Source organism: Mesoplodon densirostris, chromosome 6 (assembly GCF_025265405.1).
Source record: "Mesoplodon densirostris isolate mMesDen1 chromosome 6, mMesDen1 primary haplotype, whole genome shotgun sequence".
Classification (NCBI taxonomy): Eukaryota; Metazoa; Chordata; class Mammalia; order Artiodactyla; family Ziphiidae; genus Mesoplodon; species Mesoplodon densirostris.
The window spans coordinates 134,753,998-134,779,427 of NC_082666.1; the positions used below are offsets into that span (position 1 = coordinate 134,753,998).

Below are 25,430 nucleotides of genomic sequence, written 5' to 3' on the forward strand. Positions count from 1 at the left end.
CAGTATTTGGCGACAGTCTGGATGCTACACCTTGAGGGAGGTCACTGCTGGCCTGTCATGGGTGGAGGCCAGGGAGGCTGCTGAGCAGCCTGCAATGCTCCACAGAGCCGTCTTCCCACCTGCACCGGCCCAAGACCACAAAGAATTATCTGCTCGAAGTGTCAGTGATGGCGAGGGTGAGAAACTGCTCTACATTAAACATGTATCTTATTTAAAATCCGGAAAAATAGGACATTAAAACCACAAGGAAAAGCCTTAAATCACAGGATACAGAAATCAAATTTTCTTATACAGACCACATTTTGGGGAAAACTGTCAAATATTATTTCTTTCAATATAAGAAATTGGAAAAGGTGCAGAATTAACTCTGATTGTCACTGTAATTCACGGTGTAAGCTCTTGAGCGTGAGCTTTGCCCAGTGGGACCCTCAGGCTTCGTGTCAGTCATCTGAACCTGAATTTCTCCAGTCGTGGACATTTCCTGAGTTGTTTTCTAAATCCCCAGTTGGTTTATTCTGGATCTAAATTGAAGCCTGGGAACAACCAATAGTCACTAAAGCTTTTTGAGACAAAAGAAATTGCGTCTGAATGAACACTTTATGTGAAAATACTTTGATTTCTCATCCTGGCAACATTCCTAAGATTTAATGCGGTGAAACCATTTTCAGAAAAATAAAAGTCTGGTGATATGAGAACACAAAGAAAAATATCTAAAAATAGCTAATAGGGGAAGGACCTTGCTTTTCTGTACCATGTCCGATGGCCAGCTGTCCGTGATGCCCTTGACATAACAAAAAGCCAGGTCATGCTGTACATTATGATTGCAGATTTTTTATAGCTCTGATCCCAGAATAAGCCAGTGTGATCCTGTTGTTCTGAAGGGCGTTCAGTTAAGTTGTCGAGCTTCGCTTTCACCGTCGCGTCGTTTTCTCTACGTGCCCGCGTACTTCCTGCTAAGCCGTACAGTGTTGCGTTGTTTCAGACACTCCGTGTCGTGGCCGGCGTGATGCAGTCACGTTATCAGGCCTCAGTGTCAGCTCCACTCCTGTGCCAGCCTTCCCGCAGCCCAGAGTCACCATTGTAGTAAACACCTTCCCGCACCTTTCTGGATGGTGCTATCATGGTAGCGGTACCGCTTCAGAAAGTCTGATGGGACGGCAGAAATACTTGTCTGCTGGCATTAACCGCAGTCATTAATGTTGGCTTTGACAAAGTTCTCTGCATCTCACATCTGACATTTGGGGGAGGGTTGCAGTGTGGACGTCACTTTGAAAAATGTGATGAGGGGTCCGTAGCTCTTTCTACAAAAAACAGAAAAACTACAGGACTTCATCAGCAGTCATGACAGCTTGGCCGGTGGTGATGTTGACCAGACACTAAAGGGATGACTTTAGTCCTTCTGACTGGCAAACATGCCTTAGCACCTGCTTCTTGCCAAGAGTGGGCTGGTGCTTTACGTTTTTGAAACTAATCCCCGCACCACCCTTACCAGACAGGTAGGTATTCTTTCTCCTACTTTAGTACAAGCATCTGAGGTTTAGACCATCTTTTTCTCTAGCCTCATGCAGTTATTAGATGGTGGAGCCAGACTTCAAATTCAGGTCTGCATCTCCAGAGCCATCACCAGGTGCCAGAGTCTGGCTTTGCCTGTGTTTCAGGAGAATCGCAGCCCTCTCCACGCTTGGAATGGAAGACAGTCATCTTCCCCACGCAGTGAGCGGTAACCTGAAAAAGGGATTACATGAGTGTGCTGTGATCTTCAGCTGAAGTTTGAGAATTTGAGTGTAGGTACTTGATTTGAAAACCTAGTTTCCCAAGATTTGTATCGTGCTGTAATTTTTTTTAAAGTGAGATTTTAAGAAGAGACTAAACAATCAGTATTTGTCTAATTACCCGGTGGTGTTCTCCATCCTTCATCTAATCCTGGATGATTTAGTGCAGGACTTGTCAGCGTGTTTTGCCCTAAAATGCCCCCTCTCTTGTTAGAACCCTATCTCAATATAAATAGAAGACAGACAGACACGTCTTCTGTGGTTTTTCTTTTCTTCTTTCCTTTGAGGGCGAGAGATGGGGGTGAAAAAGGTGGTAATGAGTGATTCGTCACAATAAGCAAAACGTTTTGTACCAATTTAAAAATGTTCAATAAATCAATTAGGGAAGTATATTTATTTCTGTAATTAAAATGCTCTACATTCCCTCCCAGTACACTGGAGGGTATGAGCAAAGAGGGTAGAAGAAGATTGAAAGAATCTCTGCTTGGCCTTCTGGGTTCCCTACATTCTGAGGTTTCCGGTGGGTTAGGATTTGGGGCTGGGGACTGTTTCATCAAGGAGCATCCCAGAGTGCACTTCTCTTGCTTCTGATGGTGGAAATAGCTTATTAATTTGAACAGTGAAATCGGTTCTGTTTGCATAAGAGATGACCTGTTTGAGGTGCCTTTACAAGGCTTTTAGGTAAAAACGGTGAATAAAATTGAGTCGGTCAGTTGGCTCAGCTCTGGGCACTATCCGCTGCCCCACTTTTGTGCTTTATGGTCAAATGTACTAAATATACAGTAAATGTAATGATTCTTTCCCATATCAAAGATTGAAACTTTAGGCAAGATTTAATTAGGTGCACATTTTTTTCTCAGGCTTCCTGGTGCATTCTGATGAATTCCTTATATGTTCAGTTGCCTGTGACTGATGTTCATAAAGTATATTTATAGCGTCTGGGCCACCGCAGAGTCACCTGGCATGTTTCCTGCTATGGTAACTGTTCCAGTTACTACTTTTTTGTGTGTTTTTTTGAGGAGAAAGTAATTTTTTAAATTATCTCAGGGACATTTAATTGAACAGGAATCTCATGTTCAATTTACTTTGTTTGCTTGAAATCTTATAGCCAAATATGTGGCTCTTTTCTCTTTGCCCCAATTTCTTTCTTTATTATTTATTTCATATTTAATTATAGCATATATATTTTTTAAAATTAATTTTTTTGGAGTGTAGTTGACTTACAATGTTGTGTTTCAGGTGTACGGTAAAGTGAATCAGTTATACACATACATAGATACACTCATTGTTATGGTACTTTTCCCATACAGGCCATTACAGAGCATTGATAAGAGTCCCCTGAGCTATACAGAGGTCCTTATTAGTCATCTATTTTATACATAGTTGTGTGTACATGTCAACCCCAGTCTCCCAATTTATCCCCCCCTTCCCCCCTCCATTTACTCATGTACTAGTGCAAAATGCAGTTGTGTAATTGGAAACCGGTGGATGCTTTTTATAAGCTTATTAGCTTCACGTAATTTTGTGTTATACCACACATTGAAAGTATCGCGTTATAATATTTAGGTGGCGTGGCAACCAAAATAGTTAAATTCTTACAGTATAGTAAATGTTGACTTGCCATGAAAATGAACACATTTACTGAAAGATATTTCTATAATGTGTTAACAATGTATTCTCATTTGATAACTATTGTTTTTCTCTTGTTCCTTTTTTTCTTTTTGTTTGTTTATTTTTTTATAATTTACTGCTTGCCATTGCAGGAAGTAGAGGTTTGTATTCAGCTTCTGTATTTCACATTTTATTTTTGATTTTATATGAATCTTTACATTTTAGTTACTCATAGACACTCAATTCACATTATTTTTCTCCCTAGGATGATTATTTCCGCACTTGGAGTCCAGGAAAGGCCTTCGATGGGGGTAAGAATGTCATTATTTTAAAATAAATGTTTTTACATCTTTACGATCACTGAACTTTAAACATGATATTTATTGCCTGGTTAGATTTTAAAATACTAAATAGGAGAGCTTAGATGAATGGAAAAAATTCATGCCATAATTACTTTCACTTCAGAATATTATAGTTAGAGATAAGTTACTTAGGTATTGTGATTTGTCAAGGTGTCTCTCATTTTTAGAATCATATCTGATTTGTCTGATTTAGGCTTCTGAACTTTACTGTGTCCATTCTTATTAGTGGATACAAGTCACTTCATCCAGTTCTCAGATATATTCAAGTACTTTCACTAGGAAAGAGATTTATTTTTTCAAAATTTCAAAACAAATGGCTTTGCTGTCTCATTTTCAGTAAATAAAAGCTTTCCTCACAGGGAGATCAGCTCGGTGCTTTGTGACCGCCTGGAGGGGTGGGATAGGGAGGGTGGGAGGGAGACGCAAAAGGGAGGGGATATGGGAACATATGTATATGTATAACTGATTAAATTTGTTATAAAGCAAAAAATAAAAAAAAATAAAAATAAAAAAATAAAAGCTTTCCTTTATAATGGAGCAGGCTGGTAATTAGACTCAGCTGGTGTGTTAGTAAGACCCAAAAGGAAAACTCTTGTATTGAAAAACTGTACCCGCAGTTTGTAGTCTTGGTTGGCCCCCTTGAGACGGAGGGCAGGACACACAGACGGGACAGGAAGCCCTTCCCTGCGTGCAGGAGATGCCTGATCTCAATGCAATCATACTTACGTAAGTAAACAGATTTGTTTACCAAACTGTACACTATTAGAGCCAGACCCTTCCTTTTAAAGTTTGAAACAAAAGAAATTTCTACTTTACATCGGCTATAGTAACCTTACATAGCATGGTATCTGTGAAGCAGTATTATTTAAAAGCAGAAGTTGTTTTTTTAAATGAGCCATACTATGCCATTAAAGGAAGCTTTACGGTATTGTGCTGTGTTTCCTAATATTTGGGATGAACGCTACCTCAGCCAGCCTCTGAGCAGGGACCAGCTGGGATGGACAAGGATTGTGGTCAACATAGAAATTAACCTTCAGTCAAAATAGCCATTCACATCCTGCCCCTCCCATAACATTACTTTCTTTGTTCCTTACTTCCCGTGATTTCACTGTTATTATCCAGTGTGTTAATTTGTGGGATTTACATAAAAATGATTTTGATTTGGTTACTGTAAGTCAAGCGAAAGGTGCTAAAAGACAGACAATGCAAAAATACAGGCAAATATGCTTCACATCATTGCACTTTGCAGATATTGTGTTTACAAATTGAAGGTTCGTGGCAACCCTGCATTCAACAAGTCTGTTGGTGCCAGTTTTCCAACAACATTTGCTCACTTCCTGTCTTGTGTCACATTTTGGTCATTCTCACCTATTTCAAACTTTTTCATTATTGTTGTATTTATTATGGTGATCTGTGATCAGGGATCTTTGGTGTTACTATTGTACTTGTTTTGAGGCATCACGAACTCCACCCAAATAAGACAATAAATGTAATAAATGTTGTGTGTTTTGACTGCTCCACCGACCAACCTTCCCTCCGTCTCTCTCCCTCTCCTCGGGCCTCCGTATTCCCTGAGACACAGCAATACTGAAATTAGGCCAATTAATAACCTACACTGGCCTCTAAGTGTTCAAGTGATAAGAAGAGTCACAAGTCTCTCAGTTTAAATCAAAAGCTAGAAATGATGAAGCCCAGTGAGGAAGGTGTGTCATTGGTGGGAATGTAAATTGGTGCAGCCAGTACGGAGAATGGTATGGAGGGTCCTTAAAGATCTAAAAATAGAACTACAATAAGATCCAGCAATCCCACTCCTGGGCATATATCCTGAGAAAACCATAATCCAAAAAGATACATGCACCCCAATGTTCATTGCAGCACTATTTACAATAGCCAAGACATGGAAGCAACATAAATGTCCATTGACAGAGGAATGGATAAAGAAGATGTGGTGCGGGGCTTCCCTGGTGGCGCAGTAGTTGAGAGTCCGCCTGCCAATGCAGGGGACACGGGTCGTGCCCCGGTCCGGGAAGATCCCACATGCCACGGAGCGGCTGGGCCCGTGAGCCATGGCTGCTGAGCCTGCGCGTCCGGAGCCTGTGCTCCTCAACGGGAGAGGCCACAACAGTGAGAGGCCCACGTACTGCAAAAAAAAAAAAAAAAAAAAAAAAAAAAAAAAGAAGAAGAAGATGTGGTGCACACATACAATGGAATATTACTCAGCCATAAAAAAGAATGAAATAATGCCATTTTCAGCAACATGGATGGACCTAGAGATTATCATACTAAGTGAAGTAAGTCAGACAGGGAAAGACAAATAGATCATATGATATCACTTATATGTGGAATCTACAAAAAAGATACAAATGAACTTATTTACAAAACAGATATAGACTCACAGACTTAGAAAACAAACTTATGGTTACCAAAGGGGAAAGGGTGGGGGGAGGGATAAATTCAGAGTTTGGAATTAACATATACACAGATAACCAACAAGGACCTACTGTATAGCACAGGGAACCATACTCAGTGTCTTGTGATAACCTATAATGGAAAAGAATCTAGAAAAGAGTATATATATATATATTATATATATATATATATATATAAAATATATATACACATATATATATATTCAGCCATACAAATATGGCTGAATCACTTTTCTGTACACCTGAAAGTAACACAACATTGTGAATAAACTACAGTTCAATAGAGATTTAAAAAAAAAAAAAAAAAAAGTAAGCCGAGATAGGCCAAAAACAGTGAGCCGAGTTCTGAAAGCAAAGGAAAAGTTCTTGAAGGAAATTAAAAGCGCTGCTCCAGTGAACACATGAATGCTAAGAAAGCGAAACAGCCTTCTTGCTGACATGGAGAAAATTCTAGTGGCTGAATAGAAGATCAAACCAGCCACAACATTCCCTAAACCAAAGCCTCATCCAGAGCCCGGCCCCACTCTCTTCAATTGTTTAAAGGCTGAAAGAGGTAAGGAAGCTGCAGAAGAAGAGTTTCAAGCTAGCAGAGGTTGGTTCATGATGTTGAAGGAGAGAAGCTGTCTGTCTCCATAACATAAAAGTGCAAAGTGAAGCAGCGAGGGGGTGATGTAGAAGCTTTAGCAAGTTATCCAGAAGATCTAGCTAAGATAATTAATGAAGTTGGCCACACTAAACAACACATTTTCAGTGTAGACGAAACAGCCTTCTGTTATAAGAAGATGCCATCTAGGACTTTCATAGCTAGAGAGGAGAAGTCAGTGCCTGGCTTCAAAGCTTCAACGGACAGGCTGAGCCTCTTGTTAGGGGCTAATGCAGCTGGTGAGTTTAAGTTGAAGCCAATGTTCATTTACCTTTCTGAAAATCCCATAATTAAGAATTATGCTAAATATACTCTGCCTGTGCTCTATAAATGGAACAACAAAGCCTGGATGACAACACATCTGTTTACAGTATGCTTTACTGAATATTATAAGCCTACTGTTGAGACCTACTGCTCAAAAAAAAAAAAAAAAAAAAAAGAATCCTTTCAAACTGTTACTGCTCGTTGACAAGGCACCTGGTCACCCAAAGCTCTGATGGAGATGTACAGTGAGATTAATGTCGTTTTCATATCTGCTGTGCTGACACAGCCTCTATTCTGCAGCCCATGGATCAAAGAGGAGCATTATGATGCATGGGAAGAGCTTAAAATACCAACCTTAACAGGAGTTTGGAAGAATTGAATCTAACCCTCAGGGATGACTCGGAGGGGTTCAAGATTTCAGTGGATGCAGGAGCTGCAGATGTGGTGGAAACAGCAGGAGAACTAGAGTTAGGGGTGCAGCCTGAGGATGTGCCTAAATTGCTACAATCTCAGGATCAAACTTTAACGGATGAAGAGCCGCTTCTTATGGGAGAGCAAAGAAAGTGGTTTCTTGAGATGTAATCTACTGCTGAAGCTGCTGTGAAGACTGCTGAAATGACAGCAAAGGATTAGAATGTGACATAAACTTAGTTGATAACGCAGCAGCAGCAGGGTTTGAGAAGACTGCCTCCAATTTTGAATGAAGTTCTCCTGTGGGTAAAATGCTATCAAACAGCATTCATGCTACTGAGAAGTCATTCATGAAGGGAAGAGTCAGTTGATTTGGCAAACTTCCTTGTTGTCTTATTTTTAAAAACTGCTGCAGTCACCCCAGCCTTCTGCAACCATCACCCTGATCAGTCAGCAGCCACCAACATCCAGGCAAGACCCTCCGCCAGCAAGAAGATCATAACTCACTGAAGGCTCATAGGATGTTTAGCATTTTGTAGCAAAAAAGTATTTTTAATTAGGGTACATGCATTGTTTTTTTTAGACATAATGCACAATTAATAGGCTACAGTATAGTGTAAACATAACTTTTATATATTTTAAATCTTATATATAACATATATTTTATATTTTTCTTTTTAATTTTATATTAAAAAATTCATGTGACTCACTTTATTGCAATATTTGCTTTATTGTGGTTGTCTGGAACCGAACCCACAATCTCTGAAGTATGCCTGCAGTGAAATGCAGACTGAGATATATGTGCATGCTTTCTTGGGAAATGAATTTTTATTGTGGAATCATAAACCTTGAAAAATTGCAGTTATCTATGAAACGGATGTTAACACTTAAATTTGCCATACTTGGTGTAGCCAACTACAAATAAGATGCTTTATTTTTCTCATTTGTGTGTGTGAGTATGTGTTGCACTACAATTTATCTCTTGTTTAAAAAGAAAAAGAGATCATTATAGAGAGGCTTCCAAATCCTGAGGTACTGGTAAGACTGATGTACTTTACTATTTGAAGAAGTTTTTAACCTAATAACTTGTCAAATACCATATTTATCAAACAGAGAGTAGGTCAGGCATGATGATAGCTAATGTTTATAAAGTGTCCTATATACAGTCACTGTTCTAAGTATTCAGTATATGAGTTACATTAGTTCATTAATCTTCATGGTCACCCTGCCCGGGTGGATGGGGAAGGTGAGGCCTGAGGCGTTGAAGGTCCTGCCAAGGTCATATTCCTACAAAGTGGCAGAGCCTGGCCTTGGGTCCAGGCAGTGTGACCCCTGCACCCCATTTCCTGATTGCTAGGAGGTACTGTCACTCGTATGGTAGCACTAAGATGAAATAATGGCATACGAATGGAATTTTGAAGGTTGTGCTTTAAGAATAAGTATTTACTTGACTGAGCTTAGAAATATTGCTGTTAGCTTTGTTTCTGTGTTTAAAATGATATTTTGTACACTATCAGGTTTTGATTGATTGAACATATAGTTGATAAATATACATGGGAAAGTTTTGTATTCAAAAAATAAGAAAGAAGGGGAAAAATTAATATGAACTACATGTATTTTTTTCTATTTTGTTTTTTTGTGTTGAGTCAAATTAACCAACCCATTTGTAGACCATAGTGAGGAGTGAGAAAAATCATCCTGTTCTCATCTGACTTTGAATAATATAGATAATGTCATCATTTGGATAGAATAGACACTTGAAATATGTTAATTTCTAATGCTTCTTGTTCTTTCTGATGAAGGAATTTTCCATTAAGGATCATTTTCAAAATGATTGAGCTGTTGAACATAATTCAATACTTTTTATGAGTGTTTTAAGTTTTAATATATCACATTTTTCATTGGCTTATGGACATCAATATCATATCAATATAAATTGATTTTCCCCAGTATCTTTACTGGGGGTCTTGCATATTCCTAAAAAGAGCAAAGAAAAGTTTACGTTAGCATATAACATTTTTCTGATAATGTTTGTATAATTTTTACCATATTCATTTAAAATTATATTTTACTTCCATTTCTATTATGTTCCACAAAATATGCAAAAATACCACTAATTTAAATGTTACTTAATATTTTATAATATTAATGACAATTTCTGAGCGCAAAACTCCTCTTTATGTATATCCATAGATGTACCCACACATACATACACAACATGGATACATAGTTACACACTCAACAAACACACATGTTGGCACCTGCAAACTTGCCTCTAGGTAAAAATCAACTGATTGTTCACATATAGCTTATTTGCCTTCTGGTTTTGCTGTGACATTTTCCATTTCATGTGAGTTTCTTTTTTTAATTAATCAGAACATTCCCACTTATTTTAAACCACTAAAATAGTAAGAGTTTTGGAAAAAATATAATGGTTTTAAATGAATTAAAGTAAATCTATTTCAGTGATGGTGAACTTGCTTTGAAGTAAATGCAAGTATACTGATGCCATAGATAAATTGCTTTTGATTTCTCTACCTAGAATTTTCTGTGCCGTTACTTCTGTTCATTAGTTGACACAACATAAATTGCCTGAAAAATAGTTTTAATGAGGACGTGAACCTTCTTGAACGTGGCATAAAAACTCTGTGTTTGCCATGAGAAACTGAAGGGGTAATTCAGGAATGAGCCTAGAGCGCCAGCACGATAAGGATTTTAAATAATTTAATAAATGCTTCGGATAAATACGCTGTAGATTTAAAATACAGTCACCTTTTTCCTTTTCAGTACATTCTTCCTGCCTTGTTTCTGGTTGGGGTTAATTGGGGCAACAGCTCAGCTGCTGAAATTTTTCGCCTTTGTTCTTGCGAGTTGTTTAGAGAATCTACTTGTCCCGAAGTGCTGTGTCTCTAAGGATCACCTTTTTTTTTTTTTTTTTTTTTTTTTGCGGTATGCGGGCCTCTCACTGTTGTGGCCTCCCCCGTTGCGGAGCACAGGCTCCGGACGCGCAGGCTCCGGACGCGCAGGCTCAGCGGCCATGGCTCACGGGCCCAGCCGCTCCGCGGCATATGGGATCCTCCCAGACCGGGGCACGAACCCGTATCCCCTGCATCGGCAGGCGGACTCTCAACCACTTGCGCCACCAGGGAGGCCCCAAGGATCACCTTTTGTCCAAAAGTTTTTTTCTCCAGCATTTGATATCTGCGAGCCCCGAGATGAAAGAGATTCAGGCTAAGTGTGTTTTCTGTATTTCCCCAGTTTCACCTTCCAAACCAGCTGAGAGTCCTCCACTTGGTCCTTACCGTGCGGTGAATTACGTAAAGAAGCTGAATTAAATAGATCCGGAGATCTCAGGCAGATCAGTTCCCTGTTATTGATGTGTTTCCCCTGCTGGTGCAGATTTCCAGGGATGTGGAATTAGGGCAGGGGTGTAGCTGCGCTGCCGTCAGCATCTGTGTGTCACCGCAGTGTCGCACTGTGCTCTGTTTCTGAGCCTGGCCCTCTCTGGGAAGGGCGGCTTGACTCCTACTGGCTGGTTAAGTTGTATTTAAATTAAACAGACGTTCCTGAAGAGGTGATGTGCTAGGACACCATTCCTCAAGGCCAGCGGCTCAAAATCTAGCTGCGAGAGATAGGCGCGGGCAGCTAGCTCTGTGTCTGCGTGAGCCATCCTTGCCCGGGAGTGGAGGGCTGAGAAGGAGACTTAGTTGTACACTTATCCACTGCTTCTGTCTTTCCAGGAGCAGGTATCAGAACTTACCTGATTCCCCTAGTTTCTCCTACTCATTTGCAAAGCATCTCATATATTCCCACAGTCACAGCTTGAGGCATCCTCTGCAACCCGCCTCTGGCTGCAAAGGGAAAGCTGTGGAGGCTTCATCTGGAGCTTTTTTCCCCTCAGTGAACAGAGCTGTTGAGTATTGTGGCTGTAATTATTTCTGAAATTGAAGAAGACTTGTGTTTGGGAAAATACACCCCCAAACTCATCTTTCCCTTCTTAAAATGCACCCCCATATTCTTGAAGGTACATGTATGTGGTGACACATGTAGGAATTGTCTCTCTCCCAGATGCCTTTAACTTTCACTTGTTCCACGAGGATAATTTTTTCATGTTCTGAGAAGGTGTTGGTTGGTGGTCTGGACCACAGGCCGGGCTGCCCGGCTTCCCAGCAGAGGCTTACTGGTCCCCGATGCTATTTAGTTCATGGGCTGGGGTATTTGGGCACTTTTCTAGTAGAAAAATTGGTGTTCCCAGAATTGAAATTCAGTGGGGACAATATGCAAAGATGATTATATGATTACAATATTTTTAAATGCTTCCAATCAGTTAAAAATGTAAATTCTGAACCGTTATTTGATCTGAACCTTAATTTGATCAACACACAAGAATTGTTTTCAGATTTTTTTATCACTTTGGACAGAGTACTTGCTAGGGTTTTCAAGGGCTAATAACCATGCCTCTTACATCATACGTTAGTTGTATCACACATGTTGGCAACCTTGGCTCATACAACCCTCTGGAAAACCTGCACAAAAACCTGTGTTCAACGTAGAAACCAACAGGGCGTCTTCATTTACCCTATGTCAGAGCATACAACTACACAGGACTTTTAAGTGAGAAAAGTATTTCCTCTCCCCATCCAATTTTGATTTCTTTATACAAGAATAGTATTTATTTTGTTTTATACCAAAATCTATAAAATATAGGAATCAAGAATCTTAGATTGTTTCATTCTATGTCAGATTGTGCCTTTTTTCCTCCATAGAATAATAAAGATCTGGTCTGTGTTTTTAATTTATAAGATACAGTCAAGATTAATGGTACTTCATTTGGTTCGTATCACAGTAGCCTGCACAGGTGGCAAGAAGGCAATTATATTTATTTCTTTTCAGTGACCTTATGTGTTAGTAAATTGTGAATCAGATTTTTACAGCGAGGGATTGATCAAATTCACTTCAAAGGTTTTGTATTCTGATACATAAGAAGTAATATCTTTATCTCAAACCTTGTTAATCTAACCTAGTAATAAGTATTGTGAAGGTTGAAAAGCATTAGAGATATACAGGAAATGATACTGAAGCAGGAATCCTCCCCTGGATAAAGGAGTGATTTTCAGTCCTGTCTCACATGAGAATTACTAAGCACCCAGTTAAAATGCAGCTGCCTGGGCTCGATCCCTGAATGTTTGATTTAGCTTATCTGGGACAGATTTGGGGCACTTCCTGTGTGTTTGTGGGTGTGTGTTAATTTAAAAAATTGTGATAAAATATACATAACATAAAAGTTACTGTTTTACACGTTTTAAGTGTATGGTTCACTGTTATTAAATACATTCACACAGTTGTGTAATCATCACCACCCTCCATCTCCAGAATGTTTTCATCTTCCCAAACTGAAGCTTTGACCCCATGACACAGTCACTCCCCATCCCACCCCCCCGGCCCTTGGTCCCCACCATCTACTTTCTGTCTCTATTATTTGACTCCTCTAAGGCCCTCGTGTAAGCGGAATCATGCAGGGTGTGTCCTTTTGTGACTGACATTGCACTTAGCATCATGTCCTCAAGGTTCACCCACGTTGTAGCACGTGTCAGAATTCCTTTCCTTTTTGAGGCGGAATAATGTTCTGTTGTATTATGTATATGCCACATTTTGTTAATCCATTGATCCATTCGTGGACACACTTGGGTTGCTTCTCCACTTTGGTTATTGTGAAAATGCAGCTGTGAACATTAGCATACAAATATCTGTTTGAATGTCTGCTTCCAATTCCTTTGAGTATATACCCAGAATTGGAATTGCTGGATCTTGTAGTAATTCCATGGATAATTTTTTGAGGAACCATCATACTATTCTTCAGAGCAGCTATATCATTTTACATTCCCACCAGCAATGCAGAAGAGTTCCAGTTTCTCCACATCTTCACCAATATTTATTTTGTTTTTTTAAAAAACGATATCCTTCCTGATGGATATGTAGATATTTCTGCTTTAAGTTCTACAATTTATTATTTTATGCAGATACCGTTGAGAATCACAGGGTACAAGTAGTGACGTCAAAATAATTCCTCTCATTTCCTCATTCTGTTCTGCAGTACTGAGAAGTTTATGGTCAAAACAGCTGTTCTTTTGAAGGCAATCAGAAATGTCAGGGAATTTTAAATAACCTCTTCGCCTTTTCAGAGCTGGTGCCAGAAGCAGGTGCAATGGAGTTTGAGAATGGGTTGTGGGAATCAAGAAACCCCCAAAGACAGAAGCATAGTTTCCAGTGAACAAGCACTGCCTATGTGTCAGCCTTAAAAAGTAGATACATTCTTTACAAAGGAAACAAGTTGAGAGAAGTTGGTAAAGGTAACAAAGCTGGTAGGCATAGCTGGGTCTGAAGTCTCTTGTGAGTGGGTTTGAGTCCTTTTCTCTTTCTAGTCTTGTATGCATGGGTTCTGTTTCTCAACTCAGATGTATTTTTTATGAAGAGACATGGTAGGGATTGAAACCGCAGGATGTGTGGGCAGGGGTTGGAGGGGGGATCCGAGGAGCTTAGGTTCTTTATGTCTGGGCGCAGAAAGAATTCAGCCAGAGGCAAAGTGATAGGTAAGAAGTGATTTATTAGTGTAGGACGCTTGTGAGAAATGCCGGCAAGCAGTCCAGCGCTGCCCCTAGAATTTAGTGGGCTCCATATGTATCACCAAAGGAAAAGTGGGGAGGGAGAGAGGACCACCTTCTTCCTCATTCTTGAGTAGACATCAAGCTTCCATCATCAGCTCCTTCACACAAGGTGGGGGAGTTTTCTTGTCCCTACAAGGTCAAGCCGGGACTGTCACGGCACTATTTAAATTAGGAGAAGGGTGGTAATGTATGCTAAAAAATGGTAAATCATCTCAGGTTTCAGTATAATGTCACCTTTTCCTTACATTTTTGTTTTTAAGGTGCACAGAGGAGCGTGTCCTAGGAAATATTAACTTCCTGAGCTCACTGGGCAGGATGTGGGTTTCAGTCCACCATGGTTTTATTGTCTGGGGGCATGTCTCATGCTTCTGTGGCTTGGTTTTGTTGTTAAGCAAGCCTGCTTTCTTGAGTGATCATTAACTCACAGGGTCTCCCGTACTTTTTTCTCTACTTACGATCCCCTAGTGGACGTAGCTATTTAATCACCTACTTTGTCCCTTTACTCTGTCCCTATCAGGATGACACAGCGATAGCTAGCAGTCATCCAGTATACATGGTACCCTGTTTAGAATTGCTCCACTACCAAGGAAAGGAGATGTTTGTAACTTGTGTTCTAATTTTAGAATAGAGGAATATAGATTTTTAAACTCACTTATGTAGGGCTTCCCTGGTGGCGCAGTGGTTGAGAATCTGCCTGCCAATGCAGGGGACACGGGTTCGAGCCCTGGTCTGGGAAGATCCCACATGCTGCGGAGTGGCTAGGCCCATGAGCCACAACTACTGAGCCTGCGCGTCTGGAGCCTGTGCTCCGCAGCGGGAGAGGCCCTCACACTGCGATGAAGAGTGGCCCCCGCTCGCCACAACTGGAGAAAGCCCTTGCACAGAAACGAAGACCCAATACAGCCAAACAAACAAACAAAAAAATTTTTAACTCACTTATGTAATTATTATCCAACAAGTCCAAGGATTTTTGCAGGGGGTGTGTTTCCATTTCTTGGGAACAGTTACAGCATATCTGCAAGGCAAGAAAATGTTTTAACGACATAAGGAAGCCTTTGTGGAATACTTTCTTGGAAGTACTTTTCCTTGAAGTCTCGTGACCACGATTCTCACGTCACTTCCTTACAAGCACTGGAGGAAGGAAGTACATGTGTTGGGAATTCCTGGTAGTTCCCTGGCGGCCCAGTGGTTAGGGTTCTGCGCTTTCACTGCCAGGCGCCTGGGTTCAATTCCTGGTCAGTCGGGGAACTCAGATCCCACATGTCGTGTGGCATGGCCGAAATGAAAACAAAAAGTACATGTGTTCTTAGGTTATTGAAGTGTTGGCCCTGAAACTCAGAGGTGCCTGTGTCCTGTCACTAACACAGCTTAGGAAAGCCTGCATCAGGGAGCCTGGGGTCCAGCCTGGACTCAGACTTTCTCCTCAGATGTGCCAAGCAGACACTTACTATGTGAAGGCAGCTTCTTAAGTTAAACAAACATTTTTTTTCCTTATGTCCAATTTGGGGTCCTATATTCGTGATCAAGAGCGAATAAATTCATTCTTCTACATGAAAATTATTGGAATATTAGAAATGATCCAATATGATACTCTCTTTAGGGGTTTTTGTTTAATGAATCACTTTTTAAATTAATGAATACCTTATTTTATTATTTTTTTAATGAATTTATTTTTATTTTATTTATTTATTTTTGGCTGTGTTGGGTCTTCGTTGCTGCACGTGGCCTTTCTCTAGTTGCGGCGAGTGGGGGCTACTCTTCGTTGTGGTGCACAGGCTTCTCATCGTGGTGCCTTCTATTGTTGTAGAGCACGGGCTCTAGGTGCGTGGGCTTCAGTAGTTGTGGCACATGGGCTCAGTAGTTTTGGCTTGTGGGCTCTAGAGCACAGGCTTAGTAGTTGTGGCTCACAGGCTCTAGAGCGCAGGCTCAGTAGTTGTGGCTCATGGGCTCTAGAGCGCAGGCTCAGTAGTTGTGGCTCACGGGCTCTAGAGCGCAGGCTCAGTAGTTGTGGCTCGTGGGCTCTAGAGCGCAGGCTCAATAGCTGTGGCGCATGGGCTTAGTTGCTCTGCAGCATGTGGGCTCTTCCCGGACCAGGGCTCGAACCTGTGTCTCCTGCATTGGCAGGCGGGTTCTTAACCACTGCACCACCAGGGAAGCCCCATAATGAATATTTTAGATGAGAATCCTCGGCTGCTCATCACGGAGACCCTGGAATGTCATGGTCACAGTTTCTTCTAGTTCTGACATTTCACAAATTATTTAATATAAATTTTTTATAGATCGCTAATTTTGCTCCTTCTCCCCAGACTTTATATTTTCTTCTTTCCTCAGCATGTTTCTTGGTGACTCTGTCCAGGCGCTCCTGAGGTGCTGAGATAAATGGCCAGTTGTGGGGAATGTTTCCTTGGGCCACTGAGAAGTGAGTTAGAGTCACAGCTGAGGAATGCTGGCTACTTACCTCGTGCCAGACACAACCATTCTACAGGTGTCTTCCTCTGATTAAAAAAAATTAGGAACAAATTCTAATTAAAAAAGTTGTGAAACTGAGTGAAAAATGTGTAAAACCTATACACACAGTAATATAAGATGTTTAGTACTTTTCCTTCTCTCTCTCACATTTCTTTTGAAAAAAATTAGTAAACTTTTACTACTTTTATTTATTTGAAAACAGTATTCTTGCCCTGACATGAAGTATTTGTCCGTTCTATAGTATTTTTTTTTTTTTTTTTTTTTTTTTTGCGTTACGCGGGCCTCTCACTGCTGTGGCCTCTCCCGTTGCGGAGCACAGGCTCTGGACGCGCAGGCTCAACGGCCATGGCTCACGGGCCCAGCCGCTCCGCGGCATGTGGGATCTTCCCAGACCGGGGCACGAACCCGTGTCCCCTGCATTGGCAGGCGGACTCTCAACCGCTGCGCCACCAGGGAAGCCCTATAGTATTTTTTAATAGTTAGAGTGGTCACAGAAATTCGTGGGCTTCATACCCTTGAACAATAATTATTTTGAGAGATTTTGTGAAAAATTTTCTTCCTTGACAAGTTTAGAGTAATGATATTGGGTAGAGCCGTGTTTCTTATTATATTAAGCAGCATACATTACAATTTGTAATTAATAAGATGAAATCAGTTAGGCTTATCAGTACCATTTATGGAGTAGTAAAAAGGAGTATACACCCTGGAATCAGTTATTAAAACAATTTTCTACAGCATAAAAGATAGCCTTTTTAAAAGAGTAACATTGAAATGCCCCCCCCTTTAATAATTACTTTTCCTTTTTTAATTTTAAATAATCTGATCAAAAAACATACCTTCTTGATTGTGGTCATGGTATTAAAAAGATTTATCAGTGTTTCACCTGTAAAGCCTGGGAATTTATTTCTGTCACTGTTTAAAGAGGTGAGAAGGTCTGAACAGAAAGATACTCCTTTAAGCACGTTTATTACATTTTTTAAAAACAGTTTATTTTTCAGAGCAATTTTAAGTTCACAGCGAAGTTGAGCAGAAAGCCCAGAGATTTAGCACAAGGCCCCTGCCCCCCGCACACAGGCACAGTCTCCCTGCCATCAACATCCCCACCAGACAGTACATTTGTATTGAACTTATAATTTACATTGCCCTTTTCTTTATGGACAGTAATTTGGCTTCTTTTTAGACAATTTTCCTAGCATTTTCACACATTTCACTTGATCCTCACACACAGAAAAATCCTTTCAAAATTTGTAAGGGGTATAAGACTGTTGCTAATTCTAACACATGAAGAAACTGGGCATAATTTACTTTTTTTTTCCACGGTACGCGGGCCTCTCACTGTTGTGGCCTCTCCCATTGCGGAGCACAGGCTCCGGACACGCAGGCTCAGCGGCCATGGCTCACGGGCCCAGCCGCTCCACGGCATGTGGGATCTTCCCAGACCGGGGCATGAACCCGTGTCCCCTGCATTGGCAGGCAGACTCTCAACCACTGCGCCACCAGGGAAGCCCAATTTACTTTTTGATTTGCTCAGATTACACAAATAGTGATGAAAGCAATTGACCTTAGAATCCTGAAATACTAATCCTGTGATTTTTCCAAGATACCCTGTAGCCTCTGTTAATTCATTAGTGGTTTAATAGTAATGGCTTAGTAGCAAAATAACCTGCCTATTTATGTAGCTCATTTTTTCAAAGCATAATTTTCCTGAGAGCAACACCTCGTACACCAGGAGTATTTAGCCATTATCTCACTCAGTTCTCACACCAACTCCCATTTTTTCATTAATTTTTATTGGAGTATAGTTGATTTACAATGTTGTGTTAGTTTCAGGTGTACAGCAAAGTGATTCGGTTATACATATACATATATCCACTCATTTTTAGATTCTTTGCCCATATAGGTCATTACAGAGTACTGGGTAGAGTTCTCTGTGCTATACAGTAGGTCCTTATTAGTTATCTATTTTATATATACTAGTGTGTATATGTCAATCCCAATCTCTCAATTTATCCATCTCACCTCTTATCCCCTTAGTAACCATAAGTTTGTTTTCTACATCTGTGGCTCTATTTCTGTTTTGTAAATAAGTTCATCTGTACCGTTTCCATTTTTTAAAATTTTATTTTGCCCTCATTTTTGTTCTTCTCATTGTTCCAATTACAAAGAGAAAGAAAATTGATGCCCAGTGAATGAGAATAGTTCACCTGTGATGATACAGCTGTTTGGAATAAGATCAGAATTCACGTCTATCGCATTGGATTCTGAGGCTTCTCTGATTCAGGACCTGTGCCAGGCCTGGCTGGTCCCTGGTCATTCACGCCAAACTCAAGTTACAGCTCATAAGGAAGCTGCTGTTGCCACTGGAAAAAGGACTGAGTTATTTCCACTCACTTAACTTTGTACAAATCACTGAATCAAACTCATTTGGCTTCTGATTTCCAAAATGATGAGTTTGCCAGGAATGATCTCTAAGCCTCCCTTCAGCGCCGGAGTTCTCTTTCCTGTGTTCTCTGTGTTCTCTAAGTCCTATGAATGGCAGGTTAATGCATGAGTCTTTGAATATAAATGTTGATACATTGTAACACTTTCTTCTGTCAATTAATCACTCCTATTATTTTTGAAAGAGCAGTGATTTCTCACTGGAAGGGTGAATTTAATTTTAAAGAGAAATTTGCAAGATGATATTTTAGGATAATATCGGAAAAGTCAGCAACTTTATCAAACTTATTGTAAGATACTTTATCATCATACACATAGCTGGCTAATGATCAGACAATAAATATGAGGTCTGTATTATTTTACAGTTTTCATATACATTCTAATTTGAGGCTGATGAAATTTTGTATGATTGGAAGAATGGGGCTTCTGACCTTACAGCCACTTAATAAGAAAGGTCAGGGCTTGGCGGAAGTTGTAGTAATGAAATGTGATGCTAACCGTTGATATTAAGTGACACATCTCAGACTTATGTCACATCACCTAGTCCTTTGACTCCACTGCACAAAACTCCAAAATCATCTGCTACTACTTTTAACCATCATCGTAAAGATGAGCTCATTACTGCCATACTGCAGTGGAGTTGGTTGTGTTTCTAGGTAAGGCCAGAACAGTTAGAAACTAAGATACATTTTAATGCAGGATAGGTGACAGCGTGTTTAAAATTTCAAAGTGGCATTTAATGCGGGATAGGAGACAGCATGATTTCAGGAAAATTTTGTGGGCTTGGAAATCAGAGAGGATGAGGTTTGAGTCTGAGCCCTACTACTTATTTGCTCTGCAAGCTTGGAAAAATTAATTAACCCAAGGCCAAAAGTAATGTTTGCAGATTAACCTTTAACTTAAGCCCTGCAGGCTTCCAAGAGATAGTTAATAAAGAGGTAGAGGAAAAGGAGGGATGGGAAAACTCAGGCTGTCTATCATTTAGGATCAAGGCATCTTAACTGTCTACACGACATCGTATTATATGTTAAGGAAATTCACACGCTTTTAAAATGATTTCACAAGCACACTTAAAATACGCAGGAAACCTTTGATTCTAAAGTGCTAAGAATTCCTATCAAGGAAAGAACTAATGAACATACGGATTTCCACTTTTGGCGCTCTATGGTGTGTATGTGCTGAGCGCTACTTCTGAGTGAATGGAGGTCGGAACCTATCCCCTACTCACTTAAAATTGAAAACATTAGGAGGAAAGTAGAGATAAATTATATATATTCTGCTAAATGTTAATCCTGGAGATAACATTTTTATATTGATTAGGCTTGATTACTAGTTATTTAAGTACTCTTGTCTCTTATAAGGTCAGGGTCAGGGTTATGGTTTGAATGATGTCCCCCCAAAAAGATACGTTCAAGTTCTGACCACCCCACCCCCATGCCTCTGGATGTGACCTTATTTGAAAATAGGGTCTTTGCAGGTGTCATCAGACTTTGAAAGGTGAGATCATACTGGTTTAGGATGAGCCCTAGCCCAGTATGGCTGGTGTCCTTATAAGAAGAGGAGAAAAGAGACACACACAGGAGGCAAAGGGGAGTGACGGGGAGGTGGAGGTTGGGGCCGTGCTGGGTAAGCAGGAGGCATCAGGGATTGTCACCACCTCAGGGGCCGGGACGGCAGCCTGGAACGGATCCCCACTCTGAGCACAGGGACGAGACCACGCCTGGATCTCACCCTCCAAGCTCCAGAAGCGTGAGAGAATAAATTCCTGTTTTTTTTTTTAAGTCACCCAGTTTGCAGTAGTTTGTTCGGGCAGCCCTGGGAAGCCAATACAGTCAGTCGTATCAAAATGATGTTTCAACAGTTGGTATAATTACTAAACATTCCACTGTATAAGCGTGAGAGCTTGATGTACAAATAAACACAGACTAATGTCTTCCTTTGGTGTAAATGTTAAAAATAGTATATGTTGATAATAACTCTTAATACATTAATCTAAAATTACGCAACATTTTATAGAGAGTCTGTGTGGATTAGATGAATCTTCTTGCTTAGGCAGTACCCATTTTTCTGGCCTCAGCACCTGAGTGTCTTCCGGAAAAGCATATACCTCACTCCTCCTCTGAGACCACAGGTCTGGGTGTGCTGATCCTGACCCACACCTGACCCGGGAGGGGCTCCCTGCCCTGCTGTCCTCAGCAGCTAGTTGAAGGATGAGAACGTGACCCAAACCAGTCCAGTTAGGTCCTGGGATGTGCCGGGGAGTTAGAGGGAGGGGGAACTGTCCCTTTGCAGGTGCAGCTGTTTAACGTGACATAACTTTGGACAGAATCCGAGCCACCTTGGCAGGAGCCCCAGACGTAGGTGTGCCTGGCTACAAGGGGGAGCAGGTGGGACCCCTTCTTGAACCTAGTTTGGACCATACCTCCAGCCACGTCTGACGTGAGCTGTAAGAGATTCCTGTAACTTTTCCATCTTTGGCTACGCCAGTTCTAGTCAATCTCTCTTATGTATCCTAACTGTATAGAAGTAGTATCTAGAGCTGAGTTGTAAGCAATCCTGGAATGTTTCTGGAGGCTGGGACCAGGCAGAGGGACTCCCAGCCCTTGTGTAAGAAGCTGTCATTCCTGCTTTGTTGCAGGAATGCCCTGTTATGACCCTGGGGTCTCAGAACATGTGCCTGTGAAGCTGGTCCTTTGGGGAACCTGCTAGGTACCTGGGCTTTTTTCCTGAAAATTCTGTATGTTGGTATCATGTATAACTGCATTTTTCCTGATGCTTTACTGCATATTTCTGTACTGGTCTTGTCATTGTATCAGCAGCTTCAAAACAAAAACAAACGTTAAAAAAAGACTTGGAAAGTCTTTGACCTTCTTGAAAACTAAAAATTCACTTTATGTGATTATATTTGGAGAGAGGTTCATGAAAATATTTAATTTAATAAAGTTAAGTCAAACTAAGTAGTTGGTATGAACCAGATTGTCCTCAGAGGTCAAAGCCACGTCCTCCTGCTATGTTAGCTGTTGTGGGTGACACGTCATCTATGGTGGCTTCTTTGTTTCTCCTCCGTTTAGTGCGTCCCTGGGGTGTTGGGTGCCTCCTGGGAGTCCAAGCTTGTGAATTCAGAGCGTGAACTCGAAGGCAGTGAGCTAACCTGGGCGGCCACGCTACACGAAGCTCCTGAAGAGGCTGGCAGTGTTGCTGTAAAATCTTGGATGTGGGTAATTTAAATGAACCACAGCCAATATCTTTACTTTCTCCCCTGTTTTGATGATGACGAGTCCCCTCAGTGAGGGGCCCCCTAAGCGGCCATGGTCCCAAATCCTCAAGCCAACAGTGTCGTCTGTAAAATGCATAATTTAGGAACCTACGTTTTCACCCTGTGTTACCACTTCATCATGGTCAAGCCCTTTCAGGCAGTAAGAATAGAATAGAGAACTAGGGCTTCCCTGGTGGCGCAGTGGTTGGGAGTCCGCCTGCCGATGCAGGGGACACGGGTTCGTGCCCCGGTCCGGGAAGATCCCACATGCCGCGGAGCGGCTGGGCCCGTGAGCCATGGCCGCTGAGCCTGTGCGTCCGGAGCCTGTGCTCCGCAACGGGAGAGGCCACAAGTGAGAGGCCCGCGTACCGCAAAAACAAAACAAAACAAAAAAGAACAAAAAAATAGAGAACTAGACCCAAACTCATCCAGGGAGAAGTAAACATTCCAGGTGACCTCTGAGACTAAAATAGCAAAATACTGCGTCACTGTGGGTCTCTCAGAACGCTCTGGTTGTTGACAGAACAGGTAACAGGGCAGCCATCCCTCTGCTCATCAGATATTTTCAGTGTAAGACCACAGAAATCTAGAAAGCCATATTGATTTTCATTAGAATATAGAATGGTGTCAGTATGTGACTTTATAGCTTTGCTCACCAGTAGTTGTAGATTTTCCTCATAAAGGGCAGTATGTGGCAGAGAAGGTGTAGGAAGGATATGAGCAGACCCTTCCGTTCAGGAAGTTCTGCGTCTCAGAGGACAGCGCTTTATCCCACGTCTCTCATTTGACAGTCCACTGAAGAATAATCAAAGTCATCCCAAATAACTGTCAGCAAAAATCTTTTAAGGTGATTTCTTGTATTTTCTTCTGTGCCTGGTTTACAGTAGAACTGAAAGGTATTTTCAGTCGAACTGTGCCTTGGCACAAGACTGTACCATGGACAGAAGGAAAGAAACAAGGTCAAGAAGACATTGCCTTGAAGGAGCAGGAACTCCCAGGCTCTTGGGTGTGTCCCACGTAACTTAGAGAAGAAAAGCAGATGAAGATAACTGAGGCCAGGCCATCAGAATTCAAAGTCCAGGGAGATACACTGACATGTCCTCTAGGCACACCAGACACAGCTCAGGTAGGTCAGGCAAGCGTGTGTCTTATTGGGAAGGTCCTGTTCTGTCAGTGGGTAACAACAGCAGTAGAGTCTAAGTTAAGTTTTTTGGCAAGGTCACGTTAAATCGTCTCTCATAAACATTTAAGATGTGAGGACGAGAAAGAGGGTCCTATGGTTGGGAGTTTTGTTGCCGAAGCCCAGATAGGATGTTCATCTTTAACGGTTGTGTCTATGCTGTGGTGAAGACTTCAGGTCCTGGCTGGTGAAGGGTGGAGGGGCAGAGACGGGTTTGCTCGGTGCTGCCTGCACGAGTGATGTGCGGTTGCAGCGCAAGGTGGTGTTTGCAGAGCTCCTGGCTGTAGGCACCGGAGCCGGCAGGACCCAGTCGGCATTGTGTCCCCGTTCAGACAGGGGACCTCTAGCCTTGGGGACAGCGATGAAGACATGAATGAACTCAGCAGGTCTGGCTCAAGAGCCGGGAAGCCGGGAGGAGTCTGCCAGCAGGCACTGTGGCGGGAAAGGAGACCGAGAACTAGTTACCAGGACTAAGGAAGCTACAGACCAGGTTTCATGAAGGGCCAGAGAGCAGCCTGACACCGCAGGACAGATACACCGCAGGAGGCGGGTCTGCAGAGCGAGTGGCTTTGGTCCATCCACCTCCCTGTTAAACGGGGACTCTTTAATTTCCTTCCGCGAAGGAACGGGGTCCTGTTGGGACTTGTCTCATACTCTAGGAGATTATCCATCTACTTATCTAATCATCTGTCTGTCTACCTATCCATCTATCTATCATCTATCATCTCTCTCACTATATCTCTTTATCTGTCTATCCTATCTATCTATCTATCATGTATGTATCTATCTACCTATCTATATCATCTATGTATGTGTGTATCTACCTATCTCTATACCTATCTGTGTATCTATCTATATGTTTATGTATGTATGTGATGACATACACGTATATCTCCGTCATCTCTTATGTTATTTCCTCTGCTCTCATGACACTGAAACCTGCCCACTTTCAGACATTGCCCTTCAGTCCACATATGGGGTCACACTTAGGTGTCGTGATAACCATATAGAAATAATGAAAGCCATAAAGCAAAACAAAAACAAAGCAAAAATGTGCCCCTATGTCAGGTCTGTGCGGTCACAGTCTGTAGAAGAAATAGCATTTTTCTGCCTTAAGACTTCACCCCTGTTGTGTTTTCCTCCTCTTTGGAGGTGATCTAAGTGTGAATTGGACAAAGTCACCTCTCTCTTGTTCGCTAATCACTGTAGTCTACTTCTGTTTTAAACTGATCCTGAATAAGTTTCTATCAAGTTTAAACTAATTTGTGAAAACAGTATATTTTGTCAATGATGTTAATTTGAGAACTAATACATTACTCGAAATATACTTAAGTACAAATGTATTTGTTGACAAAATAATTGCCTGATATGAAAAGTCTCAAGATTTTAAAACTGCGTGGAGATAAATTATCTTTTTATTCAAAAAAGACTTTATTTCACTATGACTTTTATTTCACTATGAAAATGATGTCATTGTTGATTAGTTCAAAATATCTATGCCCTTTCAAGTACATTTAGCTTTGCTTTATACGCAGATATATAAGTGGCAGTCATTTTTCTGGCTAGAGCACCGCTAGTTTAAGTTAATGGAAATTCTCACAGATACAGATCTCAGAGGCCATGCTTTATCTTTAGTAAAAGTTTGCACGTGTGAGAGCTATAGTTTTAATCACAGAACATGGCTGTCTTGCTGAGCTGATAGAAGGGAATTGTCACCACACTGCTGAGTTATGCTCCACACGGCAGCCCTGTTTTTAATTAGGTGATTACATCGCCCTCAAGCTGTGCTTTCAGACCTTATCTCCATCTTTCGATTAAGCAAAAGACATTCATTATCTCCTGCTGAGAAATACAGGGATGGCTTTTTTAAATCAGTTTTTCCTTTCCATGCCTCTCTTTGGTTTTCAGCAGTTTCCTTTTGTTGTTTTT

The 25,430-nt window shown here is 41.2% G+C and overlaps 1 protein-coding gene across 5 annotated transcripts in view; it reads left to right on the top strand.

Moving 5' to 3' along the window:
- Nucleotides 1–25,430, top strand: part of SPOCK3 (SPARC (osteonectin), cwcv and kazal like domains proteoglycan 3) — a 374,306-nt gene that overhangs the window by 122,977 nt on the left and 225,899 nt on the right. For 3 of the 5 annotated variants that reach the window (XM_060101614.1, XM_060101609.1, XM_060101612.1), the window contains one exon: nt 3,649–3,694. The exons of 1 other annotated variant lie outside the window; for it this stretch is intronic. In XM_060101614.1, coding sequence (XP_059957597.1) covers nt 3,649–3,694 — 46 coding nt within the window. Of the gene's footprint in view, nt 1–3,535; nt 3,545–3,648; nt 3,695–25,430 lie in introns of all 5 variants that reach the window. One more of the 5 variants, XM_060101610.1, reaches the window with a different exon arrangement.